The sequence below is a fragment of the Etheostoma cragini genome, chromosome 9, assembly GCF_013103735.1.
Source record: "Etheostoma cragini isolate CJK2018 chromosome 9, CSU_Ecrag_1.0, whole genome shotgun sequence".
Lineage (NCBI taxonomy): Eukaryota > Metazoa > Chordata > Actinopteri > Perciformes > Percidae > Etheostoma > Etheostoma cragini.
In genome coordinates, this window is record NC_048415.1 from 1978539 (window position 1) to 2000089 (window position 21551).

The 21551-nt window shown below is 42.5% G+C and overlaps 2 protein-coding genes across 2 annotated transcripts; both read right to left on the minus strand.

The window, feature by feature from the left end:
* Positions 1-6430: 6430 nt before the first annotated feature.
* Positions 6431-17953, minus strand: naprt (nicotinate phosphoribosyltransferase). Its single transcript, XM_034880512.1, has 15 exons — positions 17934-17953; positions 16874-17262; positions 15308-15435; positions 14780-14862; positions 14057-14187; positions 13099-13214; positions 11179-11375; positions 10255-10395; positions 9473-9557; positions 9303-9383; positions 9113-9215; positions 7890-8047; positions 7451-7558; positions 7173-7321; positions 6431-6619 (listed from the first exon to the last, which is right to left on the minus strand). The coding sequence occupies exons 2-14, from the start codon at positions 17118-17120 to the stop codon at positions 7235-7237; spliced, it is 1665 nt and encodes a 554-aa protein (XP_034736403.1). The 5' UTR covers positions 17121-17262; positions 17934-17953; the 3' UTR covers positions 6431-6619; positions 7173-7234.
* Positions 17954-19614: 1661 nt separating this feature from the next.
* On the minus strand, positions 19615-21068 carry c9h8orf82 (chromosome 9 C8orf82 homolog). The gene is made up of 3 exons (XM_034880528.1): positions 20722-21068; positions 20556-20604; positions 19615-20130 (listed from the first exon to the last, which is right to left on the minus strand). Exons 1-3 carry the CDS (start codon positions 20890-20892, stop codon positions 19634-19636), a joined length of 717 nt encoding a protein of 238 aa, XP_034736419.1. The 5' UTR covers positions 20893-21068; the 3' UTR covers positions 19615-19633.
* Between the last annotated feature and the right edge of the window lie 483 nt (positions 21069-21551).

Here is a 21551-nt window from a genome sequence, read left to right on the forward strand (position 1 = left end):
GCTAACGGGCTAAAACGCTAACGTTCATTTTGGTTTTATTTCGTTTTTTAGTTAAACATTCTGATTACTGGACTGATAATATTGCAAATAGTCTGTACGAACCAACTGATTGATGTTTACTGATTAGGATCTAGAGCTGGGCGACATGGAGAAAATCAAATATCACAATATTTTTAACCAAATACCTCAATGTAATGCAGCCTTTAAAACCAGGAAAAACACTTTTGCCATATTATGATATTACAATTTCCAAAATATAAGACGATATCTAGTCTCACATCACGATATCGATATATTGCCCAGCTCTGCTAGGATCCCAATTTGAATAAAAGATAAATTAGGCTCAATTAATGACTTTGCATGAGATATAGGCTACAATAGTATGAGAACATATAGTTCTGCTTAAAACTGGCAACAACTTGGCCGTTTGAGCGTGTTCATGAGTTCTCAATGTTGCCTAGAAAGTTATGGGTCAATCAACTCAGTTTGGTTTCCTTTTTGTGCAACTTACAGCGTCTCTACTTTGTTTCTATATGATATGATGCAAACACGGCAGAAAGAATCACCTTCTGCAGGGTGATGGAAAAACAACCCTGACAGCAGTAAACCTATTCCTATCTCATGGGGGAGGAGTGGTTTTTTCCTTCCTTTCTCTTTTTACAGAGTGCTACCATAAAATCTGAGAGTTAGAATAACACATGGCACACAGAAGGAAACTCTATCACGCCTGTTGTGAATGCCATAACTTTTCTCGGTGTTAGCAGACACTGTAACAAATCCTCCCCCAGGCCACAAAATGCAGGGCGCAGACAACAGGCTCCACACCCAGACAGGCACAACGCTGCTCCAACGGGCCGATTCTACGGCCTGCCGCTTTAAGTACACCGCTGCCACTCGACTCCCGTCCAGCAGGCTGCCACTGCCGCCTCAGCCCACAGTAAGTCAGGCAGTCAGACAGACAGGAAGCTCGGGGCTGGACCAGGACTCAGGGTCCATGTGGCTGCAGCATGCATGCTACTCCGTCTGCGGAGAGTTAAACTCAGGCTGACGTGGAGGAAGCAGGGGGGGTTCACTGGGTCGTGATATGGCCATGACAGCGCTTCGGCTGCAAGTTGGGGTCAAGGATGTATGTGTGTGCACACACACTCACACACACACACACACAGAAACAAACACACAAAAGACCAAAACAAACCACGCTAGGGCTGTGCAATAAATCAGTTTTTGATCATGATATTTTTGGCTCCTAACAATCACAAAAACAAAGTAATTGAAAAAAATGTGAGTAAGTCATTCTGCCATTTCCATTGGATTTGATTGTTGTTGTTTTTTAAAGTGCCGGCCAATTACTGGGGTGAGGATGTCGGCTAAAAACTAGCAACACACAAAAAGATGACGATTTAAAGAAGAGTAAAACCCAAGTGGACGGTTAGCGACAACACGAAGGTTTGCCAGCTGTAAAAAAAATAAAAATGTAATGCAGTAACTGTCTGTGTATCACTCGGAGAAACCCAAAGTTTTGGGATAAACACCTTAAGGAATTAGAAGGATTAGGAAGAATGATACTCCTGCATTTTCTGTATTTCACCTATATTGAGGGCAAAAAAAAGCATGTGTTGCTAGTGGATTGTCAAAAAAAGTTGTCTCCGGGCCCTGGGTGGCGACCACGGCCTTAATGGCTGCACACAGAAGCAACTGTCCCTGGTGTTCTGTTTCTCTGTTTGTCAGCACGTTCTCAGACAACACTTCAGCCCCAGCTGACATATCAGCAACTTTCTGATGCAGAATCTGTGACTGGCACACAATGCACCGTAAAGGAAGTGAAGAAGAAGAAGAAGGAGTGCATATGGTGCATGTGACTAAGAGACATCAGGGATGTCATGGATGAATAGGGGTGAGACAAAATATCAGTTGGTCAATATATCATCCTTTGTGCGATATGACAATCAATACGCTGGTGCCGAATAACGATATTTTTGTTAAGTAGTTAAAATAAAGAGCTCTAAATAGATTTCCCTGCTCACAGCGTCACTACTTCATGGCTTCTAGAGGTGGCACTCGACACATGAATGCGTAGCCGAAGAGGAAGAGGTTTTCAACATACTCACTCTCTCCTTCTAGTTTGTCCGGGCTCCGACTCCACACTATCTGCCGCGTGTCCTGCTTTATCTGGAAAGTTCTCCTCTCGGGCCGCTGGGACTTCTTCTGGTAGAAGACGGTCATCACAGTCCCCATCGCCAGGCTGTGAAGGATGCGAGGACCGGCTTGTGTCGAGTCCAGCATCCTGGAGGCCGTGAGCGGACCGGCAGCCCCCGCTGTGGCACCACCACCGGCGGCCTCCTCGGCACAGCCATTGAACCTGGCTGCACACATCTTCACTGCATAGCCCCGAGGAAACCCAACTGATCTGTACTGGTGGTACTGGTCCTTTAATCACTTACTGAACGCACCAGTTATTCAATATGTCCAAACCACTGGTGCAAAGAGGAAATCTCGTTTGGAGCTCAAATTGTGCCACTCGCAGCCGGCAGAGCTTTTAAGTGCCAGTGATTTTTAGACAAATTTCCCTAAAAAACACAAGTTAGAAGACATTGCTCAAAGCTAAAAACACTAAAATGTCAGATGTGATGATCCGCTGGTCTGCTGGAGGGGGAGCGCATCCCTGTGTTATCCTTTCCAGATGCTTTTGGAAGAACAGCAGTGAAATCCTCTCTCATCACCGCTGATCTCAGGTTTCCTCCCTTTATGGTCCTGGAGTCCACGACAGCAAAGGCAGCCCAGTCCAAACAAGATGAGGCTTTCCCTCTCCTGGCTTCTGTGGGGAATTAAGTTGACCAAGCGAGCGACAAAGTTATCGCCGAGTTATGTAATAACGAGTCGGACAATTACCCGGAGATGAGTGTAGCTGAGCGGCGGAGAGGAGGACCGGCGTCGGCGGGCGCTCTGTGGCGGCGACCCGGAGACGGAGAGACGGACGGGACGGGAGAGCACGGAGCGGCCGCCCTCCCATTCTGCTCTCCCCTCACACACTCCTCCTTACCGGACACATTACACCGAGGACCGGGTGCATTATCGTACACAGTGGTAGCCGTGCGGACGCGCGCGGGGTTGTGGAGGTAGCCTACGTGCGCTTTAAGTGCCCCAGTTTCTCGTCACCGGAGCTCTCTGAATGCGCGTGCGCCCTGCTCCGAAGAGGTCTTGAGAGGAAATCAGGGCTAGCAGACCGGAAAAGCTTGATCCCATGTTCTCTCTCAAACTCTCTCTCTCTCTCTTATTTATTTTATTTTTTGTTTTATTGACATGAAAGCCGTACAAACCTCCGGGGGTACGGGATCATAGGTTCGGTCCAAATGTTGGTGTAGCCTACATGAAAGAAGAAAAAAATCACCTAAGCAAATCAAAAAGGGGTTATCACTTAAAATCAGTCAAACGCAAAAGGTTAAAACCAACAAGGTTAGAGAAAATAAAATCAACATTTAGGAGCGCCATACATGGGGAAATTAATTTAAAGCCATTTCCTAGACATAGGCTAGATCTACACATTGTTCTTTCAATTGAGATTTTACTTTTAAGTGATGGAAACTTTTTGCTTTGTTGTATTATTCATAAACCAAACAAGGGAAGATGCAGGAGGATAAGGTCCACATGTAAAACAGGTTATTTGAGTTCTGAGTTTAAAGTCAGAATTCTGCCTTTATTCTCATAACTCCGAGATTAATATTGTTTATCTTTAAAGAAAACAATGAGTCAGATTTCTGAAGAAAAAACTTTCTTAGAACTCTGAAAGAACCCAAATACATAATTTCACATATGGCCCTAATCGTCTTCCGTAGATCCAGCTCTAGAACATCTCTACTTCCAATGAATTGGATATTTCCCCACGAGCTCTCTCTCTCTCTCATCTGAGAGAGGATGAGGGGAGGGGGACCCAGAAAAGGGGTCAGGTAAAGGGGCTCACAACATGTCAGACAGCCATCAGCTGCAGCAACAAATCATTTGCATTTCCTGCCAACTACAGTGATTTAGGTTGGGATGCTAGTGTAAACATATAGTTAACAGTAAATTATATTTTATAGTAAAATATTTAGCATAAAAATCATGAGCCATACTGCAAAATGGGTGTCATTTGCTTGTTGTAGCCTAATTGCACCCTTTAGCTTTTATTCAACACTAAATCTAATAACACACATTTAACTATTCAAGATGTGCATTGATCAATCTCAGGCTTCTTTACTTTATTGTTTACAATGTTTCTATGAGGAAGATTTTTAATAGTCATGAAAAACTAACCAGTTAACTGCTTCAGTTGACTGCGCAGAACCAGTGTCCTGAAATATCAAAAAGCAAAGCTGACATACATTTAAAATTGTTCCCATCCTAATTCAAATATATTTGTAACCTCTTCCAAATATAATAGGTTCTTGTCATCAGTTTGTATTGCATAAAGTTTGCAGAATTATAAAACGAATGATAAAGACTTTTTTTAGCTGGTCCATGAAGGTTTGAGAGAATCCCTCTCAGCTTCAGGAGGAAGATTTTATACTTGTGAACTTCCTGATGGGGGAAATATCTGCATGAACATCCTCACTTTATCCTCTAAATAAAAAGATTGTAATGTACATATAGTATATACAACACTGTAACGGAGCCTCGTGAGTATTTTTACTTTTTGATAAGTATGTTTTGCTGATGATGCATTTGTAATTTTGCTTTAACATAAACTGCGGGAAGGTGAGATGTTTTCTTGTAATGGAATATGTTTCCATTGTGTTACTTCCATCTCTGATGATGAATATCAGTTACAGTATGTTTCCTAATGAATAAAACCTCAGTGATATCGTCAGATCAGCTGAGTGTCGTCCACCTGAGAGAGATGAGGCAGACATAAATGACACCACAGCCTCTCGTGTCTAACCAGCTCCACATGTCTGCACGTCTACTACCACTGGTCAGCAGGCAGCCAATCAGAACTCAAGGAAACGTGTCCCTGAGGAGAAAGGAAGGGAGAGTGGAGAGTTACGTGGAAAGGAGTTTTCCTGACAGTGGAAGGAGTGAGTAACTCTTCAGACGGTCGTTGAACCCTTCCGAGCCGGATCTCAAATTCTAATTTAACACAAACAGGACAACTTGCACACTATCAGGATGTGTTTTCTTGTGTGGTTCCCTTTAAAACTCAAACTACAGCCTGCAAAGGAATTGCAAAGAAGTTTCTCAGAGAACTGCACCTGGAACTGAATTACTTTGACATGTCAGGAATATAAAAGATAGCATGGAGAAAATTCAAAACCACCATCTGTAGAAGTTTACAAGTGATGGTTGCAACTTTTATTCAGATGGCACACGTTCTGTTGGAAGAAGAGTAGGACAATCCCAGTGAAAATTAGCACCGATTTAATGTTACAATCTGCTGCAGTGAGTCAGAAAAAAATTGTTTATAGGCTTTTATCCCAAATTGCTTGTAAAAATAATCACAGACCGATATACATTCCTACTTTACCCTACCGCTGAAAGGTACCAAAGTTAAAAAGTTTCAAATTGTAGACTTAGTTGCTTTAATTAAAACATCAGCTGAAAACTACATGGAAAAAATATAAACATATCGGCAAGTGTGACCAACTGCATTTGTAGTATTATCTCAGGTGGTTTAACACCGGGGCGCCCGGGTAGGTCAGTTGGTGGAGTGGGCGCACCCACATGGAGGATTATTCCACGCACAGAGGTCCGTGGTTGGGGTTAGACCTGCAGCAGGCCACTGCACGTCTTCCCCCTCTTTCTCCCCCTTTCATGCTGTCCTGGTGATTAAAGGTGGAAATGTCCCAAAAATAACCTTTCCAAAAAAAAATAATAAAACAAAAGTATTGGCAGAAAAGGAAGCTGTAATTATTCATTTTTGGTCACTAGGGGGCAAATAAACAATCTGGAAAACAGCGTTGATACACTGGCTTGCCTAAGTTTGCACACCCATGCTAAAGTTGATTAAAAAGAGGAATAAAAAAAAAAATCTTTTAGAAATTGATCTTAATTCCTTCATTCAAAACAATTTTAGGAAAATTGGCAGATTTTCCTAAAATTTTTTTTTCATTGTCCATGAAATATCATGGACAATAACTGAAAATATAACTGGCCTTTAATAATAAAAATCTGACGTTTTACAGTATCGTATTTGTTGTTTTTTGTCAATTTAGCAGACTTCACAGGTTGCATTTTTGTTTGACATTTTTAGCAGCTGAGGCCTCTTTTATTAACATTAGGATCACAGACAATAAGAGTGGAAACAAAAGGCTATTAAATATCTTATAAATATAAGCACAAATGTATCTGACTGTGCTCCACAGTTAAGTTATCCATCAATTTAAGTAGTTTGGAAGAAGAACATCCATCCACTAAGACAGACGAATGCTGTATTTTCATCTGCTTCCATCTTTTCCTGCTGGGCCTCACACAACTTCTTGTAAAGCTCTGCCCATTTGAACCCTGTTTTATAGAATGACAACGGCCACAACACGTTGGTGTATTACTGTAATGGGAGAGTGTGGTGTTTACACTGTTGGGCGCCATTGCTCTACAATAATATACACTTCTTTTATCATGAGGCACTTGGGAAAAGAGTGTCAATAAACTATTATCAGTGATCTTTGTTTCTTATGAGACAGGTTTAAAGTTATTTAACATACAGTACCTTGACAGTTTCAACTGAGAAACAGAGTCCCCCTGATTTCCAGGCGGAGTCAATGTGTTTCCATTAAAGTCAATGTGTGTATTTTTACTGACTGCAGAACGTCCCGACTCCGGTGATCCGGAGCAGATACGCAGAGCTTTGATTTTTCCCGGATGACGGCGCGCTCCGCAGCAATTCAGTACACAGCATATAGGGTGGGACAGGAAGTCGAGCACAGAAACAAAATAAAAAAACATCCGGTTAGATTTCAAAATAAAATACACCGTGCTCAATGTTATAAGGGGTGGAAGTCCTGAACAATCAGACCAGGTCGGAGGATTTGTGGTTCTGGGTATAGAAACTACATAATGTTATATCGCGCGATCATACGTGAATTTACGAGATCTCGTGGGTCCACGTGACTTCAGGTGTCAGTCATGGCCGCATCCGTTCTGCAAAAAGATCACTTATACATTTAAATAGAAGGCTAAATTAACTTGTTTGGATTAGTGTCAATAAAAAAACAAAAAAGAACAAAACAGAAGATGACAATGGAGCAGCTGTCTTGGATTATCTTTAGTTGGCCAAGAGGAAGTTCCTGTTGTTGGAGCTTCCTTTTCGAATCTCTGTGACAAGGTTATGGAGTTTCTCTGACAGCGCCACCTGGTGGGAGAGAAAGCCAAAGATAACGGAGTGTAGCTTGTAAGATTTGGCTTGATAGTCTGTGAAACAAATATATTATTATTTCTTCAGTACGACGCCAGTAGAGGTGTGTTTGAGTGTGAAGCTCACTGGGTAAGAGTCGGGCTCCTGCAGCCTCTTGTGGCGAGGGTGCAGAGTCTGGAGGGAGCTCTGGACCTTTGCTCTAGTTTCTGCAGCGCTGCACAGAGGGTGTGTGACCTAGAAAGAGGGGGAGACACATTTATAAAGATTTAACTCCTACACAGCAGAGTCCTGTCTTGTTTTGTACTGCTCAATGCCTCCCAAAACAACCTATCTGCATTTTACCTGTTATGTTTAAGTATGATTCTTCATGGCTTTTAGGCAGTAGAATAGATGTTAATGTTGTTATCTGAGTATAAGGAAAAAAACTTTCACCCAGGATACGGGCGTTTGTGTCCCATTTAAAAAAAAATAAAAGTAAATGGCAAGAATAACACAACAACAAGAATCACAAAACAGTAACTGGTCTACTAATTTCAATCTTTATGCAGGCATGGGCTGTCCTCACCTGTCCTTTGGTAAACACGTCCTGGCGCAGACAGGTGACCTGAGCTGGAATGACTGAGATACGGGAGTCATCACAGCTCAGAGGGTAACAGTTCAGAGAACCTCCCGCCTCTGGAGGAGACTCCGCAGCGAGACACACCAGATCCAGAAAAGGATAGCCTGCAAGGGACAGGAGGATGGGAAGCTGTGCCAATGTTTCCAGGCACAGTAGCAGCCTAGTGAGGCTGTTTAACTGCTCATTATACACCAGGAAACCAAACCTTTTTTATTCTTACATCGACTTTGTTTTTTTTTTGGTGATCTAATTTAAAAAATATATATATATTTATACTCTTTTAATAGATACAAACAACTACATATAATACACTGAGACGTCAGAGCCAAAAAACAAACAACAAAAACAGAGAGGAAAGCTGGGAGGTAGGGAGACAAAACAGGACGTCCAGAAACAGACACACACAAACAGACACAAGCCAGAGGACCAATCACATGCGCATGTTGACCTGAAGGAGTCGGCGATGTTGCTCCGAGTGTCCAGGATCTTTACTTACACCCATTTGTTAAGAAAATAGTGGAAACACTGTTATAAGGGTGGTGCCAGTTACCTAAATAAAAAAGTTTTTTTTTTTTACTGAATGGTGACTTTTTTTCTGAACTTGTTGAGTTCCGCTTAAGATTTAAGACCCCGCAAAAACCCTGATCCTAAAAAGCAGCCAAAACTTAAATAAGATGGTGAAAACCTAGACAGATATAAGTACAGTATGTTGGAATTGGGGTGAAGCAGATATAGACCATGATTACACGTACGTACATGGTTATTTTGAAAAACAAAAACATTTCCCTTGGTTTGGGCCCTTATTTACACTCAAACAGAGAATTTGCCTCTAAAAACGAGTCTTTCTAAAACTTCTGGCCAGAGGGGAGATTTTTTAAATCTCTGTTTGCACGTTTGCATGTAAACTGAGACAAACGGAGGGGTAGGCAGTTGGAAGGAAGGAAGAGAGAGGAAGTGATTTGTTGCTGTTGTTGCTGTTTTTGAGATTCTGATTGGCTAGTGTGGGCTTAAGCTTCTCGTTACACTCCCCCTACAGGTTTGACCTGCTATGGACGGTAGTTCATACCTGTGCTAGATATACAGGTATGAACACTTTTCTGAAAACTGAGGGGTTGAAATGTCCGTTTATGAAAACTGCCGTCCACGTGTAAACGTAGTAAGATTCTCACCCTCAGCGTCAACTAGCCTGTAGACAGCTTTCCTCCCGGGGACAGTGCTCTTCTCTGGGTCCTCACTGATCTTCATCTTGGGCTTCCCCCTCACCTCCACCAGCTAACGCACATATACAAACACCAACGTTAACATGATAGCAGAAGGGAGTTTTGGGGCATTTGGAGAGACAGTTGTTCGACACATTACCTTGTACACACAGCCGAGCGAGGGTTGTTGTGTGCAGGTGACCAGATGTGTCCCAACACCGACCACATTGATCGCATTCTCCTGAAACAACGACACACAGAACATCAGGGGGAAAGGAAGAAAGACACTTCTTGTCCATCCCAAACCATCCATACGTCCAGTCAATCTACCTTCTTGTTGAGCTCCGCCATGCTTTGCTCTGTGATGTTATTGGTCCCAACGATGATCAGCGAGTCAAAGGCCGGGACGGAGAAACTGTAGAGATGAAGCAAATGAAAGGAACAACAGACCATCGGACATGAACCACTGACCTTTGGAAGGAAGAGATATATTCTCACTGTCAGGTTTTAAAAGGATTTTTAAGCATATCCTCAATGTTTTCTTCCACAAACGGGCATATTTATATTTTCTAACAACATAACGGATTAATGTTAGGACACTTTAATTTTTGAAAAAATAAATAAACAATAATTCGATGGCCCCCTCCCACTCTGAGGACCCCCTATTGAAGATCTCTGTTCTAGGTCTTAAATGAACAGGTCTTAATGTTCCTACATCCATATAACGCTACTTCTAATCCTCATTGAAATGCTTTAGAATGTGTTCTCTTTTGATTCTGTGGTGTTGTAGTTCTTTCTTTCGCTGGTACAAATATAATTTGCTGCATTACCACTACAAATGAGATTAACACGCAACCTTTATTGCAACCAATCAGCTTTCGTCTTACTGGCGCAACTCTCTTTCCGATTGTAACACAGACAAAAAACAGGAAATTGCTTCTGACGTACAGTATATGCTTTTGGACATTTGAAGTTAGTTTTTTTACGTCATGACATAGGTCTTACATTTCATTCAAAATGGTCTTAAAGTTCTTAAAAAGTCTTCAATTTGACATGGTGAAACCTGCAGAAATCCTGTTCTAAGATGCACACACACAGCATGTCTCACTTACTGCTCGCTGCAGAGTCTGAAGACACGATGGACGTCAACCGACTGCCGGCAGAGGTCTCCGCTGTCCAGACGCACTCCCACAGGCCTGTAGCCCAGCTCACACAGCGCCAGGGCCACAGCGCAGAAGTTCAGCAGACCACTACTGAAATCATACACACACACACACACACACACACACACACACACACACACACATTACACACACACAGTGACCCTGGTCTAATAATAATAATAATAATAAATTGAATTTGTATAGCGCTTTTCCCGAGCTCAAAGCCGCTTAACAGAGTAGGGACAGTTATTAAAAAAAATAAAAAAAAATAAAAAAAAAAAAAAAAATAAAGAAAAACTAAGGATAGGCAGAACAGAAAAGATGGGTCTTCAGACGGGACTGAAAAATGGTGAGGGACTCAGAGATGCGGATCTCATGGGGGAGGGAGTTCCACAGCCTTGGAGCTGCCCTGGAAAAGGCTCGGTCCCCAAAACTGCGGAGCTTTGACTTGGGGACAAAGAGGAGACCGGCTGAGGAGGATCTGAGGCTAATCAGAGCTGCGGCCCTTTGCTGCGTATTATCCCCCATCTCTCTCCCCCTTTCCTGTCTATTCACTGTCACAAATAAAGGGAAAACCGCCAAAACATAATAAAATAAAAAAGTTGGCGATTCATTAAATAGCTGACAGTAATGAAATAATGTTTACTTTTTTGTGTTATTTTATTGCCTTTGTTTACAGGACAGATTAAGACGTGAAAGTGGGAGTGGGAGGGGAATGACATGCATCAAAGCACCTGGAGGTCGGAACTGAACCTGCGGCCGCTGTGACGAGGACTGAGCCTCTGTTCCTGGGGCGAACGCTCAACCAGGTGAGCTAACCAGCCGCCCTGAGCAGCTTTACTCTTAGTATCAAACAAAACATCAACTGGTTACCAGCCAACACTGTAGCTGTCGATCACTGGGAGGAAGTTCTGAGGGTAGGCGATGGCGTACGACAAAAAGGAAGCCAACTCGCCCTCGCTGATCTTCCCAGGCTCGGCTCCCAGAAGCTCACACACCCGCCGCAGCCAGCCCTTCGTTAACGAGATGACGTCAACTGGATCTTTCTCCCCGTTCACCGCCAAAAGCGTCTGAGTGGAAACATCAAACGGGGACATATTATTAACAACACATTGCGGTCCTTGTCACTGTCAGCTGTTGACAACATGCTTCCTGCTACTTTCCTCATGGTCATATACAGCGGTGGAAGAAGTACTTAGATCCTTCACTTAAAGGAGAAATCCAGCAGCAGGTCAAAAGTTCAAGAGTTCAAGAGCTATCGAGCATGTTCATAGGTAACTAAGCAACAGTGGGCTATTGAACTTTTGACCTGGTGCAGCGCTGCTCTGCTCTCCTGGCTCCACCGTGGTGTCAGGTTACAGCCTGTTTCTACATAGCCATTACTAAGGACATACGTAAGTAGAAGAAGAAAGTGACATGCAAAGAAAAGACTTCAAAAAAGTAGTGTTGGGTACCAAACCCGGTACCTTTACCGGCACCGACCGAATCATATTGGTACTACAGAGTATTGGTTCACGTGAAATCAAATGTTCGCTACCAAATTTCGCTACCTGAGAATAAGCGCAAGCGTATCTGCCCTGTCTGCATATTGACAGAGAGTAGAGGTCCGACACCCCCCCAATTTCCACCGGTTGCGGATCGGCTCCGCTGTGTGTCGGCTCCGTGCTCCGCCGTCCGTCAGTACCCACCAGGTCCAGATTTGTTGCAGAACGGCTGCGGCCATGACTGACAGCTGAAGTCTCGAGGACCCACGAGATCTCGCAAATTCATGTGTGACTGCGCGATATAACAGGATGTAGTTTCTATAAACAGAACCACAAAACCATCGACCCGTTGCCTCAGTACTTCCACCCATTATAACATTGAGCATTGGGGTATTTTATTCTGAAAACTAACCAGATGTTTTATTAACAGTTTGTTTCCATCCAAATGAGTAGAGGGGAAACAACTCTGTGAAATAGAGTGTGCTGCGTTTTCAAGGTGTAGTGCAGGGAGGTATGATCCGCTGCGAGCACTATATTTTATTTAGAAAATTAACCGGATGTTTTATTTTGTTTCTGTGCTCAACTTCCTGTCCCGCACTATCTGCCGTGTGCTGAATTGCTGCGGAGCTGGGACATAGTCGGAAAGCAGCCGTTCCACAGTCAGTGAAAATACACACACACACACACACACACACACACACACACACACACACACACACACACACACACACACACACACACACACACACACACACACACACACACACACACACACACACACACACACACACACACACACCAATCTATCTGAGATGAGCAGGCACAACCGTGGTTTCATTGCCCTGGGGACTGACTGACAGGTTGAAGGTGAAAGGCAAGGCAACTTTATTTCTATAAGCACCTTTCAGCAACAAGGCAACTCAAAGTGCTTTACATGAAACATTAAAGAGCAATAAGTAAGTAAATAGGTTTGGAAAAATGTTTACAACTCAAATAATGTTTTTGTAATTACAGAGGGGAAGTACTGTTGGGTACCGGGAACTGAATTTCAGGTACCGGTATCAGAACTAGTATTGGTTCAGATGCGAAGGGTCCCCAACCCGACTAATCATACATTATTAATTATAACTGATCACTGAAACTAATTCTTAAGCCACTGTTTTCCCCCAGAGACCGATGAAACTTAATCCACCCTTTCGCCATTATGCAGTAATGTAAGCACCCACGATTTGTAATTAATCACCTACACATGTGCAGCACCAATGGTATGGTCCTTGAAGGATGATTGGAGGAAAGAACACACACTCACTTGTGGCCACACCTCCTCCAGGGAGGTAAAGGAAGTGATGTATGAGTGCGCCATGGTCCCTGCGACGGGGATCCCAAACAGGAAACCAGCCTGGACGTTGCTGCTGAGATCAAACCCTGGAAGACAGTTTTCTAGCGTCAGTCTTGCTTCAAAAATAATTTTAAAGAAACTTATCTCTGTTTCAAATCCCCCGTGTTGGTTATCCACATTCCCTGTATCCACAAGTGTATGAACATACTTTGTGTTTGTTCACAGTGTGTACTCAATGTGTGTACTTGGAGACACACTGAGTAAGACTCCTTTCTCCAGTATTATGCAGTGGGAATGTAGATAAAGCTGCATTATTCTTTCTAAGGTCCTCAGCTCGTGGGGCTGATAAAGCCTCTTTATGTGGATCTACGTAATGTTCCTCCTCTTGATTACTTTTCATTAACGGAACAGTTGTTTGGTCTATAAAATGTCAGAGAACGGTGAAAAATGTCAATAAGTGTTCCCCAAAGCTCAAGATGACGTCCTCAACTGTCTTGTTTTGTCCACAACTCAAATTTATTTAGCTTGTTGTCACAGTAGTGAAGAAATTTGAAAATTGTCACATTTAAGAAGCTGGAATCACAGAACTTTCACCTTTTTCATAAAAAATAACAGAGCGACTAATTGATCAAGCATAGTACAGTTGACAGTTGATATATAGTTGAGAATTAATCGATTCATTTTGCAGATCTACCTCTCAGTGAGAACGCCCACATCTATGTGTGTTTTTTGGTAGGAGAAAGTGACAAAGAGAAATGGCCTGGATGCTCCATACAGACATGAGTAAAATCATAAATGCCTCAAGCTATTTATATTTTACGTTTTTTGTAATTATAGCCATTTGAAGCCGATAAAAACCACAAATGTGGAGAAGAGCTGAACAGAATTTGGAAAGTGATTCATGTTTGACGGACCACACAAAAATCACCTCCAATGTATGTGTATCGTGAGGCGGTGAGCCCTCCATCTGGTCCCTGAGCCCTCCGGAGGCCCATCTCCAGCAGCTTCCTCCTGGGGCCGGCCGCCAGGCGGAAACGGGCAGCGTTACTGCACACCAGACTGACAACAGAGAGGAGACGGATCAGAAGACAGGCTGGTTTGAGTCTCATGCTGAAGCCATGGTGGAGCTCTGTATGTGTGTGTGTATACTGTAAATGTGTGTGTGTGTGTGTGTATGTGTGTGTTAAATCAATGGAGCATAGTTACAGTACTAGTGTAATAATGCCATTGTTAACTCTACTCCTACATAGCATAAGAAACATTCAATCGTTGAGTATAGTTTCATGATGAAACAAATCTTAATTTACCCGGATTATGTAATTTATAAATTCTAAGATCAGACAATTTTGCCTCTTTATAGGTGGCAGGAATGAAAGTAAGTCCACTTTTGTTGTGTTCTGGTTTCAGAATAATGACGACTGGCTCTACATGATGATATCTTTTCCTTGGCAACATATTTTATTGATGATGTTCAGATATTGAGGCATTCTATTATCTAAAATAGCGCGGAAAATAGTGAATATAGCTGCCGTAAACATGGTAGGGGGGGTAGCATGGCAAATCTCTAGGTTTGGGCCGAATGTTTACAACATCTGGTTCCAGCCCAGTTTGTGTGTGTGTGTGTGTGTGTGTGTTTGTGTTTGGTTACTACCTGGCGTAGTTGACCAGACACAGTAAACTGGTCTCCAGCAACTGAACCACAGCCAGCGGACCTGACACCTCCATTAGAGGCACCTGCAGATGGTTCAGACAGCACAAGTTATTCCCTTTGACAAATATGCATTTCCTAGGATGGTAAAGGACTGTCCTGCCCTACTTTGGCCCTGATTGGCTGGTACTTGTCGCCTTCGTTGAAATTTGTTGGTCGCATGTGTTGTAAGATTGGTTAGAGTTGGCGTTACCAGGGTTAGCCAATCAGAGGCTTTTTAGGGCCATTCCAGGCAATGCAAATTTGCTTCCTGTGACCCCAAACAGAACCCTGTATTTGACCTGTCTTTAGATTATTTTGGGATATTAATGGGCTTTATCGACAAGACTTGAAAGCAGGAAAGGGGAGAGAGGGGGGGGGGGGAGACACTGCAAAGGCCCGCAGCTGCTGCCAAGGACTCACCCTCTACTGGGTGCGCTAGAGGTCGCCCCGTATTCAACCTTTGACCTTTAGCTTCACGCTGCAACTCACCCTGGCAAACACCACAGTGCCCTCTGGGACGGAGCGGAGCGTGACGCCGGAGCAGTCCAGGTCTCGCAGAAACTGGAAGAAGGCGGGGTCAGTGTCCGGGGGCAGGACAGAGCGCAGGAACTCAACATCTGGATCGAATAAACACAACATTAACCTCGACAGCTGGAACACCGTCAGCAAGACCAACTACAGAGAGCACCCTTCATCTTACGACACTTGTACTACACAAGTGCATGTGTCCTTCATGTGCCCCGCCTCCCTCACTTGTCCTGACTCACTCACACACACACACACACACACACACACACACACACACACACACACACACACACACTGTATGTATGTCCCTCACCGGCTAACGTATTTCAAGATGGCGCATGACTATGAAGCGTCTACCCCAGGTCACGCAAGCGCAAATGTAAAACTTCAAGCCAATAGGAATACTTCAAATTGATGGTGGTGGTGGTGGTCAATATTTATAAAAAAAGGGCAAGTTTGTAACGGGCAATACAGATTTTCATAGTGAACAAAATACAAACGTTGCACAATGTAACTTTAAGTTATTAAAAGATGATAAATACTGATGCACGAGAGAAGCATTTTAAAATTCAGGTGAAGATATTTTACACTACTTTAAATTCTGTTAAGTATTTCAATCTTTGCCATTTCAAAAGGTATTGAATATACATGTATTTGAACGCTAAAGTCTTTTATGAAACATGATAACTTGGTGTATATTGAAAGCAACAGTGGTGTATAAATGTAAATTAGCTCCACCTCAACCAGCTAAAAATAGAAATTATGAGGTCAATTCATCGGTAATAATGATCCAATAACATAAGGCTTTTAGCAATCTAACAGAGGGAAATGTGTCATTCAATATAAGTTATTATCAGCAATAACCATCCCATAATATAAGTATGAGATAACACTGAACAGGGGGAGTCCATTCTACAAATTGAGTGCATTTGAGTACGTTTTGCCGTAACTACTTTTACATAAGTACAGTGAATGCAGTGAAAGTTGTATAAAGTTGGTTATCTATGCTGTAACACAGCTGACTGAGGCTCATTCACCATTGTTTAAAAGTAACTGTGAAAAACAACCGTGTATGTTGTTTTATAATTCTTCAAAACGGTATGAACTTTAACCTAAAAAGCAGTTAATCACTTGTAGGAGGCTAACATAAGCATTCAACTTTCTTGGTATGCAGTGTTTCATCTTGTACTGATCCTTACTGCACCCAAGAGATTACGTATCGTGTGTTCGAGTAATTTAAGTCTACGTGATAAAGTTCAGAGCTAAACGTCAAAGTTCAGTGAAATTCTCCACCGGTATTTTTTTACGTCTCATTGAAAAGCCTCACAGGGGTCGCGCGGAGTATTGCGCAACCACAACCGTAGCCTATATGCGTTTAAAAGGAAGTTTGAATTGGGAATGGCATGCAGATCTGATGACAAATAACACTGTCATTAAAAACTAGTTTTTGGTCAGTTGCTGCTGTCTGAATGGCAGGTCAAGTAGACAAGTAGACAAGTGAATAAAATCCCAAGTTTACTTTCTCACCTTCGTCTGTGAAGCGAAAGCTGCGCAAGAACAGCAGGCAGTCGTGCAGCCCGGCGAACAGCGAGAAGCCGCCGCCGAACGGGTTGTCCCTGAAGAAGAGCTCGAACACGGCGGGGTCCTGGTCCCGGCCGGTCCGCCAGTACGCGTACGCCATGGTGAACTGGTACAGGTCCGTGAGCAGCGGGGGGACCCGGTCCCGGATAGAGCGCTCCATGGCCCCGCATGTGTTGCCGGACGGCGCTGCCATGTTAACTGTGTTCTGGGTTCACTGATGCCGAGATCTCTGGGACTTGCAGTTCTCCAAAGCCCCACAGCGCGGGGACTTTGGGCACGGAAAAGGTTGTGATGTGCCCTGGGAAATACTACTGTAGTTACAGTTTCAGGTGACACTTGTATAAACACATATTTATTTATTTAAATGGTGAGCTATTTATACTCCCATCTGTCTGAGTTGAATGCGCGTTTTATGACGACTTAAACTCAAACTCAGAGCATGAAAACAATGAATTAATAAGCTGTGCAGTCAAAATGTAGTGAATTAAAGTCACAAACAGAGAATATACTTTAGGGAAGACCTGGGTTGGTTGTCAAGTTTTACTCTTGTGTAAATTGCTCATGATTAAAATATCTATTAACGATAATTCCTACATTGAATGAAAGTTTAATATCTTGCCTTTAAATTGCTATGCCTTTTATTTTCACAACCCAATTGTCTCAATGATTATCTGTAAGGAGAAGTCAAATAAATGAGTTTACAGTTCTGGGAAAAAAATCTAGCCTGTATGAAAGCTATTGTTTCATAACAATTCATCATGAATATAAGTTATAAAGCAGTCATATGTAAAAACCATCACCTCTTGACACATTTTAAGCTAGCTAGCTAGCTAGCACATTGCTTTAGCTTGCTAGCTTGAAGTTGACTCAAATTCAAGCTAATAAAATCAACTTTTTAATTTGTTTTTAAGTTTGAAATGACTAACAACATACAAGCTTTTAATACAACAAAAAACTAACCCCCAAAATTACTTTGATACATAAAAATAACGAAATATCTCCTCACCTTAATGTTTGTGTGCGTTCCACAAAATGGCCGCTGCAAAATGAGCAGGACAACCGTTAATATAGAACTACTTATGCAACTTTAAGATGCTTCTTAAACATAAACTAATATTCAAGTTATATTCAATTGTCACAGTGGCCTCTAGTTTAGCTGTAAGCTAGGTCTACCCCGACTTTCAATAACAAAGGCACTCCAAATAAATGGCTTTTTGTTGCTTTTATTGAACTATTTGCAAATGAGGAAGGAATTGCTTTTTAGTTCTTATTGATTTATTAGCATTTTCCCTCTCTCTCTCTCTCTTATCTTTTGATGTTTGGTACTTATATTGTTGGTTAAACCTGAATCCGGTGAGGTCTGCCTGTCATGTATTTGTCGTGTTGTGTTTGCGGAGTAGAAGTTACCAAGAAAAGCAAAAGAAAGTGGCCCTTTGCGTGGTGTTGAATGTTATTGTTGTTATTGTATAGGTTTGTGTAAGAAGCATCTTAAAGTTGCAAAATCAATTTGTATGTGTCATCTTTATCTGCAAAGTAAAATCTATACAATACCATCAGTCAGATACATGTAGTGAAGTAAAAGTATTAAATATAGTAAAAACATACCTTAAGTTAAAGTACCTTCAAATAGTCCAAGTATTTGTGTGAATGTACTTTGTTACTTTCAGGGAGTTGGGGTCAGCATCTGCAGTAGCAATTTCAGCTTAAACTTAAAATTTCTTGTCAAAAATGTAACATAACAAAAAATAAAACAAGATAGAGTATCTCACTTTATTAAACACGGATCTCTGTACACTCAATAGCATTTTCTTGTTTTTGCCAGAGAACATGTTCCTTGTTATTCACATATAAATACACATTTGAAGGTTCAATTCTGTGTTTTTGTATTTCAGTAATATAAATACTAACCTATTTGATTCAAATCTGTATTTTGTGTGCAAGCAAATGTGATGTTTAGAGCAAAATTCTGTATTAAGCTCTGATGCAGATATCTGCTATTCTGTAAATCATACATAGTTTCTTTTAAAATGTGATATATTATGCAATATAGTTGTAGACTATGTATTATTGTTTAATATACAACTATCTGTTCTCAACGTGCAAAGTAAGAGCTCTCTTTTATTGAGCGACTGTCATATTCACCTTCTTTCTACTTTGGGTTATTTAAGTTTTCGTCTAAATCAGATTACCACGTGACAGAATCGTGCTTAAAAGGACAGTAGTGTTGAATTTGTCTCACAAATTTAAAACAAAAACAAAAGTAGCTTTCAGTCTCTTGCTGTCTCTCAACCTCAGGGTCCGGATGAAAAATATAACTTTTTTTAAGGATTAACAGGAAAAGAAAGCAGAAAAGGTATTGTGTGTTAATCTTTCCAGACGTTTCCCTAATCCTTGCTTTTTCATAGTGACATTCTGGATAGTTATTCCTCTTTAGGACCATAAATATGATTCAGATTAATCCAGGGAATCTAAAAAGATTTTTATTTTTATATTTTAAACTGCAACCTGTAGTGAGGAGAGACACTGCTATGTTTGAGTAGTATCAAGCCCCAAAAACGCCTGGGACACTCTGCATCATCAGCGTAAATCTCACACATCACGTAAACTAGGATAGGAGGAAACATCGGCTACAACAGTAACGATCACATAGTGATTGGTTGTCTTTTCCCAGTGCCAGTACAGAACACTCTTGACCAGTTCTGGTTGTTATCCCAGTTCATCGTTCTGCCCACTGCCTTCCTCCACAGTGGGAAAGCATCCCGCGAGCTCATTGGTCAGCGTGTGCTTCTGTCCGCCCCAGAGAAAGTGTGTCGGCTGTCCTGATTGGCCGTGCTCCGGAGCGTAAACAAAGAAGGAGCTTAGCTCGATGGCCAGAGCCGACCTGACCAGGCCAACCCCCCCTCCGCGGTCCGGGCAGGGGTGGTAAACTCGCCCGCTGACCGGATGCATGTACAGCGCCTCCGGGCGGAACGGGGCGGACAGCTTCTCCGCCCCGCCGCAGTACGACAGCAGCTCCTGATCTCCCATGATTCCCAGCGACGTCGAGGGACTCTGCAGCAGGTGGGTGAAGACTATGGGACGGTCATCACAGCGCACGAAGTTCCTCTCCCTGCCACACAGGGACAAGAAGGGGAAGTCCTCCTCATAGCGACCGCTCTGATTCGAGCACAGCCGACTGAAGAAGAAGGTCAGGAACTTCACGTCTGAATGAAGAAACAGGCATTACGATGAGCTGCTGAGCGTTGAAGGAAACGTATGAAGCACTGGAGTACACCCTCTCTACGCTGTTAAGCCACTTGGGGAGAGTTCTAGCCCGACCAGCCTCCTCTCTTTACCCTGTCTCTCCTAGTTATGCTGTAATAGTTTTAGACAGCTGACTTCCTTTGACACACTGAGCTCCTCTTTCCATTTATGTGCATCCATGTCCCAGAAATGCTCGTTATTAACCTAGCTCAAAAAAGGGTATTTGCAATAAGCACTGAAAATGTCAACATAAGAAATATCAATAAACTTTGGAAAAAACATCAAAAAATGTCATGAAATACGATTTTTTTTTTTTCCATGGCTGACGGGAAGACAACACAAGGATTAAATAAGTAATTTAAGAGACGTGTGTGTTCATGTTTACCTTTGAAGCAGGTGACGAAGTTCTTCACCTTGGTGTCATCGAGGAAAAGCTAAATGGAGAACACACACACAAACACGCACGCGCTGAATCTATGCGAAATCGCGAAATAAATCTATTTCATAATTATATTTTTGCAGGTTTTGTTTGTGTCAGTCTACGCTCTCACCTGTCCTTGGTGGTCAATGTAGTAGAAGTATTCCCGGATACGTGGTACCGGGCTCTGGCCCTGGATGTATGTGACGTTAGCGGTGCTTCTGGAGGTGGTGTAGCCGGCGGGCAGGCGGCGCAGAGCGGCCAGACCTTTGCAGCTGAGTGCCGCGGTCCGGAGGATCAACATGGGCGAAAAGAGGGTGACTATGTTGCGGGATGAACGGGGAAACCGAGATAACCTCTAGCCGTGAGACTCTACTGGAGGACGAAGTAGAACTACGAAAGTTTTACCCTCATGTTTGTTTACAGACGGAGCTACACACCGGAAGTAGTTTCCTGTTAAACACAAACATCGTCGGTGTTTGACTGGCGCCGCCTAGTGGACATTGATTATAGCCGTCCTCTGTTGTATAATTCAATTATTCAAATTCAATACGTTGCATGCATCAAAGCATAGGTGTAGGCTAAATAAAAAATAAAAACAAGAGCAGGATTTACATACAAAAGTAATCACAGAAACATTTTTTTTAAAACTCAGTTAATTTTTGTGTTGCTTATAAATTAAAACTGTTGAAATTAAAAAAAAATTGCCAAGCATTGAGTAGATTTACATTTTTAAATATGAAAATTGAATTGGTAACAAGGAGAGCTGCCAGTCTGGCTATGATCTGTCTGACCTGTTGCCCTCAGGGCGGCGCCTCAGGTGCACCAGAACAAGGACTGACAGAGTCAAGAACACTTTCTTCCCAAAAACCCAAAACCTCTTCAAACTCACACATGCACGACTTCACTTCACAGTCTGACCTCTACCCCCGGACATTCTTCTCTCTCTCTCTCTCTCTATAT